General features: G+C 42.6%; 1 protein-coding gene and 1 pseudogene across 2 annotated transcripts in view; both read left to right on the top strand.

The window, feature by feature from the left end:
- ITGBL1 (integrin subunit beta like 1) overlaps positions 1-16,781 on the top strand; it is a 213,014-nt gene that overhangs the window by 175,007 nt on the left and 21,226 nt on the right. For both annotated transcript variants that reach the window (XM_043477360.1, XM_043477361.1), the window contains one exon: positions 6,427-6,543. In XM_043477360.1, coding sequence (XP_043333295.1) covers positions 6,427-6,543 — 117 coding nt within the window. The remainder of the gene's footprint in view (positions 1-6,426; positions 6,544-16,781) is intronic.
- On the top strand, positions 11,677-11,795 carry LOC122447700 (annotated as a pseudogene).

Below are 16,781 nucleotides of genomic sequence, written 5' to 3'. Positions count from 1 at the left end.
TGAATGATGTCATCTTCCTTGAAGAGATAATTTACTTTTTGTCTGGCAGACATGTGTACAAAGGCAGATAACTTCAATCCAATCAGGCATTAATTTCTAAAGTGAAAACCTGGAATGTTTATGTTCTGTTCATCAACGCTCTCCTTCTCAAAGGTCCCCGAGTTCCAAGTACTATCTTGCCAGCCAGATGAAGAAGCCAAAATCTCCATTTAGTTTATTCATCTTTTAGATGTTGCTTCCTGCTTCATGCTTTATCCTCTTGCCCTAAAAAGTTCCAGCTTGACAAATGTATGAAGGGTATTATTTGTGTATTAGGGAGAACTCACTACCCTTTGGTTCCATTTTCTCTAGAATCTTGGATACTTAAGTCCAGGCTGCCTTAGGAGGCTTTGACTTAATCTTCTATATTGACTTCTTGCTAGTTAAAAGTTGTTTCTGGGGCTAGAAGGAAATAGGACTTTTATGTGTCACAGGAGTTTGTTGAAAAATAACATCAATATTGTAATATTGGCAGATTCAGAAATAAAGAATAATAAAAAATAAATTAGAAAACATTGCTTTATAGTTTATTTTTTCTTCATTGTAAAAGATTAACACATTGATAGAAATGTATTGTTTATCATCAGATGAATTTCATTATTCAATTTATAAAATAAATTTTCTAATTATCCCTGATGTGGAGAGTCCACACTTGTTTCAAATCAATTTAATTAGCACTCTTGAACTGTCTACTAAGGAAGTGATATATATATCAGTCACACTTTTGAATTTTTTAAAGTGACTAAACCAAACAAGAATTTAAAAGTGATGAAGGCTTGATTCCACCTTTTCCCTTCTTGCCCAAATATAGTTTATCTTCAAGAAACTTTCTGTAGAAATGTTTCTCTGATTATACCAGCTCTTTCACTGGTAAATAGCATTTGTTACCTTGGTCTATCCTTTGACATTTATCTCATAGAGTATTTCATGGTGAATTACAATTGCTTGTGCTTATGACCTAGAATGGAGTCATTAATTCAGTACCAAACAAGTATATGCCTGGATGTAATAGGATTTTTTTATAATTTTTAATTGGAGGATGATTGTCTTACCACGTTGTGTTGGTTTCTGCTATAACATGAATCAGCTATAAGTATACATACATCTTCTTGAGCCTCCCACCCACCATCCCCATCCCCCTGCCCACCAAGGTCATCACAGAGCACCAGGCTGAGCTCCCTGTATCATCCAGCAGCTTCCCACTAACCAACTATTTTACACATGGAGCTATTTGTATGGCAGTGCGATTTTCAATTTGTAGCCCCCTCTCCTTTCCCCACCCTGTGTCCACAAGTCTATTCTGTACGTCTGTGTCTCTATTCCTGTCCTGCAAATGGGTTCATCAGTACCATTTTTCTGGATTCCGTATGTATGTGTTAATATGTGATATTTGCGTTTCCCTTTCCGATTTACTTCACTCCATATGACAGACTCTAGGTTCATTCACCTCACTATGACTGACTGAGTTTTCTTTCTTTTTCTGGCTGATTTTTGTTTGCAGAATCCCTAAACTTTGTGAAGCAAGGTGCCACCCACTGTCTGGCCCAATAGATTTACCAGCTAGGAAGAAGGAGATTCCTTTTCTCCTTCATATTGCCTCATTCGGGATTGACCACATTGATTAATTACTTAAGCTCCACATTTCCAATTCCATTCATTCTGGTTTTTTTTTTTTTTTTAACCTTGAAACTATTGCTTAGTTTCTGAGTTATACTGGTAAATGAGTGTGATGGGGCTACCTAATTTATAAAATTTTTGTTAGAAATAAGTGAATTGAGTAATTTTAGTTGTTGTTATAGAAACTAATCTTAAGGGTGAATAATGAGATCATCTTACTTCAAGGTCTAATAGACTTTCTCTGTGATAATCTCCTCAAGACCTTGGGAAAGCTTTACAGAAAAGTGAAGTCTGGTGCTCCCATATCGCAATTTCAGTTTTAGACACTCTAAACAGACAACAGAAAATGATATTAGTACATCATTTGCTTAAATGTCTTGTGTGCATGCTCAGTCACTAAGCTGTGTCCAACTCTTTGAGATCCCACTGACTGTAGCCCGCCAGGCTCCTCTGTCCGTTTAACTTCCCAGCCAAGAATACTGCAGCAGCTTGCCATTTTCTCCTCCATGGTGTCTTCCCGACTCAGGGATCAAACCCTCATCTCTTGAGTCTCCTGCATTGGCAAGCAGATTCTTTACCTTCTGCACAAAGGTCTGCAATTGATTACTTTAATCCTTGTATACTAAGAAAACATGAATGGAAGGATTGACACTTATCCTCGTTTTTAAAAAGTCACCAGCATCTCTTCCTTGACTAGTTGAAGTAGTGTCAGTGTGGCTTGAATTATAAGACATCTTACTGCTCACTTTGAAGCAGTAGGTGAAGGTGCCTCTTCACTGTAAATTTGTCTGATGGAAGATGACTTTATTCTCACACACAAAATATTTGTATTTAGATGAAATGGTACAGAATATTATAGTTCTCAAGTGTTTAATTCCTCCTTGTGGAAATTTCAAGGGAACTTCAGATGCATTTGGCAGGAGCTTTTCCTGGTGCAATCAGGTTGCTATGGTAAACCTATTATTTTAGGCGAAGGACGACTGTGTTAGTGAAGTGCTAATCTCTTTTCTGTTTTATGTGAGCCTCTAATTACTCTCCCACTGTTGAGCCTGTATGCAAGTGTGGTTTTTGCCGTTTTAAAAAGTGGAAGAAAATAAGGTTGTAGAGAGTGTAACTGCTGTTACCAGGCTGGCAGGTGCCTTTGATGATATGTTGCTCTTCTTAAATAATCTCATTCTGGACCAGAAAATATAGTTGATTTTTGGGGGGGGGAGAAATAGAAAGGAATGGATTTTATGTGAGTTATTGAAATTACAGCTTCTCAACATGTTTTTAAATTATAAATATGTAAATAATAATATCTATCACAGATATTATACAGTTACAGATCCCACCCACAGTTCAGTCCAATCACTTAGTCGTGTCTGACTCTTTTCAACACCATGGACTGCAGCAGGCCAGGCTTCCTTCCAAGCCTTCCAGGCTTCCTGTCCTTCACCATCTCCCAGTGTTTGCTCAAACTCATGTCCATTGAGCTGGTGATGCCACCCAACTATCTCATCCTTTGTCATCCCCTTCTCCTCCCGCCTTCAATCTTTCCCAGCATCAGGGTCTTTACCAAGGAATCTGCTCTTCGCATTAAGTGGCCAGAGTACTGGAGCTTCAGCTTCAGCATCAGTCCTTCCAATGTATATTCAGAGTTTATTTCCTTTAGGATTGACTGCTTTGATCTTCTTGCTGTCCAAGGGACTCTCAAGAGTCTTCTCCAGCACCACAGTTTGAAGCATCATTTCTTCAGCTTTCAGCCTTCTTTATGGTCCAACTCCCATGTCCATACATGACTCCTAGAAAAACCATAGCTTTGATTATGCAGACCTTTGTTGGCAAAATAATGTTTCTGCTTTTTAATATGCTGTCTAGGTTGGTCATAGCTTTTCTTCCAAGGAGCAGGCCTCTTCTAATTTCATGGCTGTAGTCACCATCTGCAGTGATTTTGGAGCCCAAGAAAATAAAGTCTGTCACTGCATGAACCCACCCACAGCCTGAAACAAAGACATCACCACTTACAGTAGCACTCAGGCGTGTATTTAGTATAAAGTTTGCGTTCCGTGATCTGCTAATGGTGTGAACTAAGTACTGTGGGATTAGAGAGAAGATTGCATTCTGACAGGTGACTAAATGAATCAGGGAGAACGAGGAAGGGTTTATGGAGGAGATTAGATTTAAATAGGCTATTGAACACTAGGTTGAATTTTACAGAGAAAGTTCTGGAATATACGGCCAGTGAAATGTAGATATTTAAACCCCTATGGAGAGTTCCCTGGTGGTTCCCTGGTTAGGACTCTGCACTCTCATGGCCAAGGGCCTGGGTTCAGTACCTGGGTGGGGAACTAAAATCCCACATGCTGTGAGGAGCCGTCAAAGGAAAAAAAAACCTCACATGCTCTAATGTTCTGTTTTGTTTATATACCATAATTTTATTAATGAGCCTGGATCTGATAGATATTTCTGTTTAATCTTTTGAACTATGACTAAGTCATAGATATTGAGTACATTAATTAAAAAAATTCTTCCTCAAGTGAAAAATAAAATAAACACATATGCCAGTAGTTAGTTCATGCTTGTCAAAGAAACCAATAATACATGGTCAGGAAACTTGTTATATGCCTCAACATGTTAATGAAATGGTCACCATGAACACATACATCCTCCAACTTAAGAATTGATGTTGTCCTGGTAACCGGGGAAGGGTTACGTCTCAGGAGTGGTGTGATTGATATTTCTCACGTCTGTCCACCATGGACTAGTCAACCGTGCTCACTGCTGCTGTGTGTAGTTCGCCTCTGCCCACAGTCCAGATCACTGTTGTCATTCACACATCTACCCGTGACAGGGCCAGTGTGTTTATGCACAACAGGCAATATTATGCACAGCTCAGAAAATCTGGGTTCTAACACCAACATGGCTATATGGCTAATGTCTGCTTTGCAGGCCTTCAGCAAGCCATTTAACCTCAGCGTACTTGAGTTTCCTCATCTCTTAAATAAATTGTAGAAACTCACGGATCCTCATGACATTTTACAAAAAATGAATGCATGCTTGTATATGTTTTCCCAGGGACAGATCTGGGGTCTCCCAGTTAGAATTCTTGATCGCTAACAATGGACACCAACTTCATTCACTGAAATGAAAAAAATATTTTGTTCCAAGGGCTTGGGCTCAGAGTGCAAGCTCGGACAGTCCCCTCACACAGCAACCCCGGGAAGCAAGGCCCTGCTGCGAACCGGCCATCACTCGGGAGCCTCAGCCTCCCTGCATCGAGCTCACTGCCGTGCTCTCAGACTCGCCAGTCTGCCGCGGTCCCCATGCCTTGCCTTCACCCTCAAGAATCCAAGCCCTGACCAAGGGCGTCTGGTGTGTTTCTGCGCAGTCTGCCAGCCCCCTGGGAGAGGGGGATGCCACTGGGGGAGGGGGCAGGCTCCGTCTCCTGCTGAACTCAGCTCTGCCTCCAGGTAGAAAAATGGGTTGAAGGGCGGCCAGAACAACACTATCTATCGCCGTATCTTTCACCAGATTCTCAAAGGGACCATGACCCTGCCACTTCTGCCAGAAAAGATTATGAATCACTGCATTAGATTATCTTTAATTATAACTCCGAAGTGATATGATTCTAAATACTAATTTTTCTTTTTCCTATCATATCCCAGCTCAGAATTTCTTTTACATGATACAAATGCAGTAACAGAATGACTAACAGCATTGCAGGGTCAGCCCTGAAGTATCTTACGATCCTTTCAGTGGGTGTGTAATTATGATGGTTGGGATAATGACAGGGAGTTAACAGATGTCTTCGAGTAGTCACTCGGCTGAATTTCTGGCAAACCAGCCCCAATTCCTCAGAAAAAAAGAACTGTGCTTTCTCATACAGCCTCCTGGAGCTCTGTTATGATATATTAAGATACAGTATGGCCGAATGTTTAGATGCACAAACTTTAAGTATGAGAATAGATATAAATTTGGAATCTATCCCTGAAAACTGGTTCAGCAGAGATAGTTACTTGGCCTCAATATGTCTCAATCTCCTGTTTAGTAAAATGATAGTGATAATGTTAGTGCATGTGTGGTATCATGAATACAAAAGGATGGAATTGAAGAAATTATAGTGTTTGAGGCAGCTCAGGAAATAATGACGAAAGTCATAAGGAAAATAATTAAGAAATTCCCAAACTGTGAACCAAACTCAATTCCAAAACAAGTTTCTACTTTTAAACTTTAAGTCAAGGTTAATAAGGGTATTTAGGACATGAACTCTGACCCATGTTCCATGTTAAGATGAATTCTGTGAACTCAAAAACTGACACTAAATCACCACTAAAATATCAGGTTGAAATGTACCCATGAGATTTTTTTTTCTTATGGGGCAGACAGACCCAAATTAAAAATATTTTTTAATGACCATATTAGTTCAAATTGTGTCAGAATAAATAAAATTGATTCAGTTATGTTAAATGGTCTCCTTATAAGTGGTATATGAAATATCCAGGGAGTTTCATCATTGAAATTAGTCTTCAAAACTGAATGAAACAGAACATGGAAAGTAGAAAACAGGAGTCACCTATGAGCCAGGAGTTGTCACTTCAGCTCCAGCTCAACCTCCTTGGCATTTATGCTTGACCCTCATCTTAAACTTAGGGATGTAGGAAAAGGTATTTCCTGAATTGTTAGCAGGCACAGACTAGATATTGACCCAGGAGGTCTGGATCTAATCAGATGCTTGTTTTCCTGAGAAGTCTTCCTCTGATGAGTGTGTTTTCCCTGTGTGTTTTGCAGGTAAGTGTGAATGTGGCAAGTGCACTTGCTACCCGCCGGGAGACAGCAGGGTGTACGGCAAGGCCTGTGAATGTGACGATCGTCGCTGTGAAGATTTGGACGGCGTGGTCTGTGGAGGTGAGCAATTCTCACAGCTCTCTGCCTGCAACCTGTGTTATCTGCTTTTCTTATTCTGCCTCTCCTTTAAAAAAAATTCTGTTAAGAAGAAGATATACAAAAAGCCATATACAATTAGCATATGGTAGTGGTGTTGGTGGTATAGTTGCTAAGTCGTGTCCGACTCTTGCGACCCCATGGACTGTAGCCCACCAGGCTCCTCTGTCCATGGGATTCTCCATGAGAGTACTAGAGTGGGTTGCCATTTCCTTCTCCACAATTCGCATATCCATGTATGCATATACGTATACAATTAGACCCATACAATTAGCCACATACAATTGGGTTGGTAATGACCTTGTACTCTGAATGTAGTCCATGTGTATGTATGTGAAAGAACACATCATCCTATTGGTAAAAGAAGATGGACACTAAACAAGATTCTCTGAAGACAGGGAAAGGGTTTGCTTCAACCAAGCAGTTTCCAATTTTTATTACTCTACTGATAAAAATTGATCCGGGAAGTAAGTATCACCTGAGACTTGAAAAAAGAAAAAAGCAGTTAGATACACTCCAAGTTAATTACACAGTAACATGAGATACACACTCTGTTTTCATAGTGAATCTGAGACCCAGACACACGCTTGTTACTGTTAGTTGCTCAGTCATGTCCAACTCTTTGCAACCCCATGGACTCCTCTGTCCATGGGACTCTCCAGGCAAGAATACTGCAGTAGGTTGCCATTCCCTTCTCCAGGAGATCTTCCGACCCAGGGATCAAACCCACATCTCCTGCATTGTAGGCAGATTTTTTACCGTCTGAGCCACCAGGGATAAGCAGCATAAAGGAAGAATGAGGCAGATAGAGGGTCATTACAAAGGTAATACTGCAAAAAGGAGAGTTCCAGGGATAGAAAGTTGCCAGTGCCCACCTGAACTTCATCCAGGGGACGGGATGAGGGTCACCGTGGTTCCATTTCAGTCTTGCAAAGATCCGTATTATAGAAGGTGCATGCTTATTATGGCTCCTCCCAGGTTTCTAGGACAATCGAGGTGAACTGGACATGGAACCACACAAACAGAATATAACTCTATCTCTTTAAGATAATTACCATAATGAATTGGGTATTGTTATTGGGGGGAAAGTCCCCAAAGGCACATATAAGTGAAAGGAGCTGACCATCCATTTCTGTCATCTCTGTGACCACTACGTATGGCTGTCTAGCAACTCTCTCTCTAACCAACTATAAAACACTTGGAATTTCACCAAAAGTATTTTCCTCTTTCGTTTTTCTGTGAGCCAGGGGAAAAGGCCCTTTTTAATAACTGTTGGGCCGGGTGTTTTGTCTCTCCCAGTTCCCATGACAGCCATTCTCAGAGATTCTTCCTCCTACCCTAATCTCACAAACAGAAAAGTGAGTGAGGTTTGGGGCGTTAATGTCCTATCTCTGAAAAGTGCCAGACCCAATGGCAGGAGCTGTGGAATTTAGTTCACAGATCTTTTGCTAGGCAGGAGCTGTGGAATTTAGTTCACAGATCTTTTGCTAAACCACAGTTTTCCCCAGAGTGACATGCAACTATTTGTACTTTATGTCAATATTACTATTAGTTTAGATTTTCCCTTTACTTATAATAGTCATCAGAAATATCTAAACAGACTATAGTCCTTTTAATTGCTGTCATAGTACAGACCTGATATATGTGCATACCCATTAAATAATGAATACCCCTTCCCCCAGTGAGTCTCTCTTTCTCTCCAGCTTTGGGGAGGAAATCAAGATAAAACGAATCTATATATCTTCTTGTTAGATGAGATCAAATGTTTAGTAGGTAAGTGAGAAAACATCTCACAGTGATAGTTTTTTAATTTTTGATTCTCCGTGTCTGCACTTTGTCCATCTACCCAGAGTTGTCTGTGTCCTGGGGGGCGGGATGCGGGGGACTGACTCCCATTAGCCTAACCAGTAAAAGACAAATGTACAAACTAAACATCAATTAGTTGATGCTATACAATCAGAAATGTAATTTCGCTAGAGACTAGAATTTTTGTAAAGAAACTCTATGAGAAGTCAGAATCTGAGATTAAGATTTGGATGCAAGTCATTTATTGGAAGGGGATTCCCAGGTGGCTGAGTGGTAAAGAATCTGCATGCCAATGCAGGAGGCACAGAAGACATGGGTTCAATCACTGGGTTGGGAAGATCCCCTGGAGGAAGAAATGGCAACCCGCTCCAGTATTCTTGCCAGGAAAATCCAAGGGACAGAGGATCCTGGCAGGCTGCAGTCCATGGGGTCACAAAGAGTTAGACTTGACTGAGCACGTGTGAGCATGAGAGTTTATTGGAAAAGGGAATGAGTTACTGGTAGGAAAGTGGGAAGATGTGACAATGGAGAGGGGGCAGCCAATGAAGACCATGGTATCAACCCAATTACTGCTGTGGTCAATTGGAGATTCATCCCAGTTCAGAGGAGGAAACTCTGAGTAAAGCACACAATTTTTCTATCATCAGTCATGGGTTGAGGATTGCTTCTAGGAGGCGTTAATTCCCAGGCCACATCCAGCCTGTCCCACAGGTACCTGATCAGAGCAGGCTTCAGTGGCTGGAGTAAACCTCTGGGCAGAGAACCTCAAGGGGTGCTGAGTGAAAGTCATCATAACAGGAAGGATGGTGTTGCTGGGACACCACCGCAGAAGGGCCCCCAACTCTCCCACTAGGTGGTCTGTCCTTTCTGGATGGTGCAGACTCTCACTCTTTGACATGGTCTACATGTTGCTGATCATCCAATCCACCCTCTCTTTGGTTGGATGCAGGATGAAGCACAGTAGATTAGGCAGTAGCTGGAGAAGCGTTGATCTATTAATACCTTATTCTTCTGGTCGAGCCTTGGCTACGATTTTCAAGATCCTTCCTCACATATTTAGAGATTAATTCCTAGGTGGTTGATCTTCCCCAATATAGATGATACTGGAACATAATTATCAGAGGACGAATGTGTTTGGAGGTTGGGGAAAACGTTGCTGCTGCCTCTGTGTGTCCTGTTGCATGAGAACTCACTCAATTATGTCCAACTCTTTCTGACCCCATGGACTGTAGCCCGCCAGGCTCCTCTGTCCATGGGAGTTCTCAGGCAAAAATACTGGAGTGGGTTGCCATTTCCTCCTCCAGGGGATCTTCCCAACCCAGGGGTCAAACCCAAGTCCTTACATCTCCTACACTGGCAGGTGGATTCTTTACCACTGGGTGTGTCTGCTAGCACCTGACACATACTAACCAGATGAGCATAGCATCTTTGACCTGTGTAACCAGATGGATTCTCTCAGTGCTTTTTCTTAAATGTTAGAAACCCGCTCTGCAAAATCACCTATGCATTTAATTTCATGTTTTATTGACCAAAGGATCTCAGAACACTTTTCAAGTATGTAAAGAAAGGAAACACTTCACCTTGGAAATTTCCCTTGAAAATATTTTATGTTGTTGTTCTTTTTTAACAAATATTTATTTATTTGGCTATGTCAGGTTTTAGCTGTGGCGCATGGGCTTTTTAGCTGAAGCACGCAGGCTCCAGAGCACGCAGGCTCCGTAGTTGTGACCCAACGCGGGCTTAGTTACCTCACAGCATGTGAGATATTAGTTCCCGGCCCAGGGATCCAACCCATGTCCACCACATTGGAAGGTGGATTCTTTGACCACTGGACGGCCAGGGAAGTCCCCATGCAGTTGTTCTTAAATTTTACTTTGATATTTGAATAATGTCCTTGAGAGATTTGGGGTTAGGATGATACCATTAATTTAAAAGTTGTCTGTGGATAACAACGATCAATTTCACTTACCTTCTCCTGCTTTCTCTGAGTCTGAAGCCCAGGTGGCAGCATGAATCCCTACATTCTGCCACAGATTTTGCACTGGAGCCTATGCACACATCTGTACACATTTCAGTGTATGCTGTTTTTGCTTTCCTTTTCGTTCACTTGTGAATCTTTACTATGATGGTGGCTCAATCCTACTGCTTGGAGGAGGTTAGTTCCAGGAGAGGGGGAGATGTCTGCATCAGTGGTCAGCTCATGTGTATCCCTAGTGACTTCTAGCTAGAAATGCTATACAACATTTCCAATCGTCACTGATGCTCTGTAAGTGTTCCTCAACAAGATAAGTCCAGTCTTGGTATTCCTGGCGGCTGTGGTCTATAAAGGGGCTTCCAGAGTGGCTCAGATGGTAAAGGAGCCACCTGCAATGAAGGAGACCTGGGTTTGATCCCTGGGTCGTGAAGATTCCCTAAAGAAGGGAATGACAACCCACTCCAGTATGCGTGCCTGGAGAATTCCATAGACAGAGGAGGCTGGCAGGCTACAATCCAGGGGATCGCAAAGAATCAGACATGACTGAGCAGCTGACACACACATGGTTTATAAAGTTGCCATGAACAGGGGGTTGGCAAATACTGACTCTTGAGGGAAATATGGGACTAACTAGGATCTCACCTCTGCTCCTGGCATTTTCAAAAACCGATCAATACATAACCTTGTTTCATGTGTGTTTCTATGTGAAGACATACTGTGTCACATATAGTTAATTCACCAACGTTGAGCTCATGGCCAGCAGCCCTGTAACTCATGCCTGAACAAAGATGATTTGGCTCACAGGTTTCTCCGTAAGGTACATCACAGCCTTTTTGCACTTAGGAACACTGGCTAGCACTTCAGCACTGTACTTGGGGGCCATCGAAAACATCAAGATCACCAATGGAAGGTGCAAAAATGTGAAGAGTCTAGCACCAACTATACTGGGAAAAGAACACTAGTTTTCAGTGTAAGAGCTGAGTCAAGAAGGCAGAGCGTGACCTTCTTTGACCTCTGCTGGGAGTGTGAACCTTGCACACCTCCATTTTTCACCATTTGCCCTGTGTTCTCAAATGACCTGGAAAGCTTCTTGAGTGTTGATTTCAGGAATACAAATAAACTTTAGGGAGTAGGCAAGTTCTCAAATATGGAATCTTCAAATAATGAGGATCAACTGTAATTCATATTCTCACTGGAAACATCACCTCCCACGTGAGTTTTGAGTTTTGCACTTGGCCTCAAATTGTGATTTCTTTAAGACAGTTGTGGAAGGAATCCTTTGAGCCTTGACTGTTAAAGGGGTTCCCTGGTAGCTCAGCGATGGCCATACCACCCTGAACGTACCCAATCTCATCTGATCACAGAAGCTAAGCAGGGTCAGGCCTGATTAGGACTTGGATGGGAGACTGCCTGGGAATATCGGGTGCTGTAGGCTTTGGGCTTCCCTGGTGGCTCAGATGGTAAAGAATCTGCCTGCAATGCAGAGACCTGGGTTTGATCCCTGGGTCGGGAAGATCCCCTGGAGAAGGAGATGGCAACCCGCTCCAGTATTCTTGCCTGGAGAATTCCATGGACAAAGAAGCCTGGCAGCCTACGGTCCATGGGACTGCAAAAAGTCAGACACGACTGAATGAGTAACACTGACTATTATAATCTTGAATTTAATTAATTTATTTGGCTGCACCTCGCAGCATGTGGGATCTTAGTTCCCTGACCAGGGATCAAACCCATGTCTCCCTGCATTAGAAGTATGGAGTCTAAACCACTGAAATACCAGGGAAGTCCCTTGAATTTAATTTTTTTTCTCTGCTGGTCTCTGGAAAGAAATTACAAGAGACATGCTGTTAATTAATAAGTTTGAACATACAGTAATTCCAGTATTAAAATATATGGCATACTAGATCCATTGATAAGGAGACCACAAGTTCCCTTCACAAACCAGTACAATATTGTAAAGTAATTAACCTCCAATTAAAAGAAATAAATTTATATTAAAAAAAACAAATCAATAGTAGAGAAAAAATATTTATGTAAATGTAATTTGCTATTTAGGAATATAAATGACCAATTATAATGTCAGTTAAGACTACAGGCCTGAGGCTCTCTTGGTTCCAACCTTGGCTCAGCCCCTTATTCCCAATATAACCTGAGGCAATTTACAAATCCCACTTCTCTCACCTGTAAAAGATGATTATATGTCTCTTATAGGGTTATTGTGGGATTGAATGAGTTAATGCATATAAAGCACTCAGGGTTGTATGCAGCACACGTGTCATATGTAGATATAGATATTACTGTTGTTAGTGTTGCATGCGTGCTAAGTCACCTCAGTCCTGTCCAATACTTTGCGACCCTATGGACTGAAGCCCACCAGGCTCCTCTGTCCATGAGATTCTCTAGGCAAGAACACTGGAGTGGGCTGCCATGCCCTTCTCCGGGGATCTTCCCGGCCCAGGGATGAACCCACATCTCTTACGTCTCCTGTGTTGGCAGGCTGATTCTATACCCTGAGCGCCACCTGGGAAGCCCATCATTAGTGTTATATACGTATATAAAGATGAAAGACAGAACCGGGCCAGTTGGAGTTTATGCTGTGGCTTACGGTAAACTCTAGGACATAGACCAGAACTCATGTTTGCTTACTAATTTCGTTTTATAACAGTTTATTCAGAATGATGACTGTCGGCTATTTTTTTTTTTTTTTTGCATAAAGCCGTCTTTATCCTCACACTTGACACTGAGCTACCAAATTACAGTGGCGACATGCATCCCAGGAGTGTTTTTAGTGGCTCTTACTCAGCAGGGTACCTAGAGGGGAGCATCTCATGGGTTTGCAAGCGTGAAGTAACACAAATAATATGAAACTGACCCTTAAGGTTCGAACCACCACATGCATCACCAGCTTCTGTATTCCTGAAAATACCCGTTATCATAAGAAAATATTATCTTATTTCATATTATCCCATCATGTATATAGCACATAATTAAGTCATACTTGTTGCATGTAATGACGTCACTGCCTCTCAAACACAAGCATGCCTGTAATTTCTCCTAGACACCTGTGCCTCTGACCTGTCTGCTTGCATTCCTCTTGGTTCAGTCTTTTTAAAAAAAAAAAACAAAAACATTTTTGTTTGAAACAGACTTTTATGCAGAACACTTAGTTTGCTTCTAAAAATGTATATTTATTTGGCCGCATCAGGACTTGGTTGTGACGTGTGGGATCTTTCCTGGAGGCGCACAGGCCCTCTCCTTGTGGCCTCCAGAGTGCTCAGGCTTCAGTAGTTGTAGCATGCAGCCTTGGTTCTTCCACGGCATGTGGATCTTAGTTCCCTGACCAGGGATCGAACCTGTGTCCTCTGCATAGCAAGGTGGATTCTTAACCCCTGGACCACCAGGAAAGTCCCATCTTGGCTTAATCTTTAACCCATGGAAACTTGCTGTGTCTCCCACCATTCTGCCTAACTGACTCTCCGGGGTTATTCATAGTTCCCAGTTGCTGGAATCTGAGATGCCATTCAGTTCTCATTCTGTGTGACCACTTTTTAGCATAGGGTTCTGGTTACTCTGCTTTCAGGTCCTCTTGACGTGGTCTTCTCCCTGGGCCTCAGAAGCACCTTACCCCATTTCTTCTCTCTCCTCTCTCGTAATCATTTTATCTGTTTTTCTTGTTTATCTCTCAGAGGCAGAAGAAAGCAGTTGTTTTTGTTCAGTTGCTAAGTAATGTCCAATTCTCTTGCGACCCCATGGACTGTAGCCTGCCAGGCTCCTCTGTCCATGGGATTTCCCAGGCAAGAATACTGGAGTGAGTTGCCATTCCCTTCTCCAGGGGATCTTCCCAACCCAGGGATCAAACCCACATCTTCTGCATGGCAGGCAGATTCTTTACCACTGAGCCACTGGGGGAAGCTCTCAGAGCCTGCCAATAAATCTTAGCATTTCCCTATAAATTGCCTTTGGATGTCTTTTCTGCTGTTTGCTGCCCTTGCATACCCTCAGCTTCTTCCTGTTTTCTCTTAAGGTCAGTGTCTCCCAAGATGATTTCTTAGCATCATTCCCTCCTGGCTTCATACTCTTCAAATTCAAATTACTTATTTCCAATATGGAAATCCCTCCATATTCTGCATGGTCGAAACTGACATAATCATTTATTTCTTCTTTAATTCAGGAAATATTATTGAGCCCCCACTGTTAGCCAGCACTGGAGATTTCATGATGAATCTATTAGAGTTGATGGTCACACTTGAAGGGTGACATTGACGAAGAAAGGACAGTGAGGTGGATGGTCTGAAAAGAGAAGCACTAAATCAATGAAAGCATACATCATAGGGGATCGGACATAGACTGGAGGCTACAGAAGCCTTCGCGAATGCCTTCATATCTGGTCAAAACTATACGATGCCTAATATGTGCTTATGTGTGCATGTTACTTGCTCAGTCATGTCTGACTCTGCGACCCCATGGACTGTAGCCTGCCAGCCTCCTCTGTTCATGGAATTCTCTAGGCAAGAATACTGGAGTGGGTAGCCATTCCCTTCCCAAGGATCTTCCCAACCCAGAGATTCAACTCGGGTCTCCTGCGTTGCAGGCAGATTCTTTACAGTCTGAGCCACCAGGGACGGCAACTAATATGTGCTTGATATGTATTAATCAGCTACACATCGTGACCACCACATTTGGTAATCAGATGCATAGTATTTAGCCAGGTGAGGGGAGGCGGATTGACCCAGGTGTCACAGAACAAAGTGTGCTCAGGCATATGGCAGAAAGAGAGGATGACATGGTCAAGGGATTTTTGAGAACCAGAGAGAAGCCCTGTGTGATAGATGATAAGATATCAAAGAGGAGCAGAAGATGATAGATTTTGTAAACATGTTCTTGATTTGAAAGCCTTTATTGTGGCTCAGCTGGTAAAGAATCCGCCTGCAATGCAGGAGACCTGGGTTCGATCCCTGGGTTGAAGGGATCGAACTACTCCCCTGGAGAAGGGAAAGGCTACCCACTCCAGTATTCTGGCCTGAAGGATTCCATGGCCTGTATAGTCCATGGGGTCACAAAGAGTCAGACACAACTGAGCAACTTTCACTCTCACTGAAAGGCTGATCGGAAACCATAGAAGGGTTTAAACAAGACAATAGCATGATCACTCTGTTTAAAAAGTACCCCTGGCTGCCAGGTGAGATCTGGATTGCTGGGAGGAGTGTGTGTTTGTAGGGTTGGTGGGTAAATGTGGATTCAGGAGATGAGTCCTGGTGAGAGATGCAGGCAGGTTAGCTAGATGGAGGACAGTAAAGATGGAAAAACTGTGATGTATTGGACAACATAGAAACAACATGACAACAGGCTCCCAAAATCCTTTGACTTGCTGCAAGGGACACAGCCCTCTGTTAAACCCCTCCTCCAACTCCCCGGAAACAGATGAATATGGTAGATGCCAACCAGGCAACATTGCTCTTGGTAATGTGACCTATGGCTGATAAATTTCAACCAGATTGGGAGGGATTAAGAATGAACTGTGAATGTCTTATGGGAAGGCCACGCTTTTCTGTGAATGTTGTGTCTCAGCCAACAGGCATGTCTCTTGAGGATTTTCTGGAAGCTATGCTTAAGGAATCATCGGAAGAGATTTTGGGCTCCTATGGGGCATAAGACTTCTAAGCCAGAGAAGCCTCAGCATCTGTGCAATGAGGAGTTCATCTCCAGGCATCTGAACTGCATTACCTGAAGAAAAGGTTATCCTCAGACTGTGGTATATATAAAGCTGTTATCCTCATGAACTGCTGTAAGGGCGCCCATGGAGAGGAAAGCTGACAGGACGTGGTTCCTGTCCCATCCCACATCCCTCCAAGGAGACCAGTGTCAATTGTCAATCTAAATGTTTAGTTGAACCTGAGAAGGGTGACCCCCACCCCACCCCGGGAGTAAAATTCCCGTTTATGGCTATTCATGATTGAAGGACACAAGTGAGGGGCAGGGGAGCTTGTGGGGTGACTCACAAGTTTCTGGGTTGAGCATCAGATGAATGGAGGAGACTATGTTTTTCTGTACTGTTGTCTCCATCTATTTAAAAAAAGAATGCTTTCTTCACAGAGGGCACAGGGAGTATAGAGTCTTAGCCCCTAGAGAAGTCCCAAATACATCTGTTTTGGATTTCTTGAAGCACCAACTACAGAATGTTTAGGACGTTGGTGTCATATAAACCAGCAGTTCTGTGCCTTGAGGAAGGAGTAGCAGTTACTTCGTTCAAAGAATTTAGTTTCCACATCATGTGGCCAGTCCTAAAGGAAATCAACCCCGAATATTCACTGAATGGACTGATGCTGAAGCTGAAGTTCCAATACTTGGGCCACCTGATGAGAAGAGTCGACTCATTGGAAAAGACTCAGTTGCTGGGAAAGATTGAAGGCAAAAGGAGAAGGGG

The sequence above is a fragment of the Cervus canadensis genome, chromosome 9, assembly GCF_019320065.1.
Source record: "Cervus canadensis isolate Bull #8, Minnesota chromosome 9, ASM1932006v1, whole genome shotgun sequence".
Taxonomy (NCBI): domain Eukaryota; kingdom Metazoa; phylum Chordata; class Mammalia; order Artiodactyla; family Cervidae; genus Cervus; species Cervus canadensis.
Note: the sequence above shows the minus strand (reverse complement) of the source record. Positions and strands in the feature narration are given on the sequence as shown.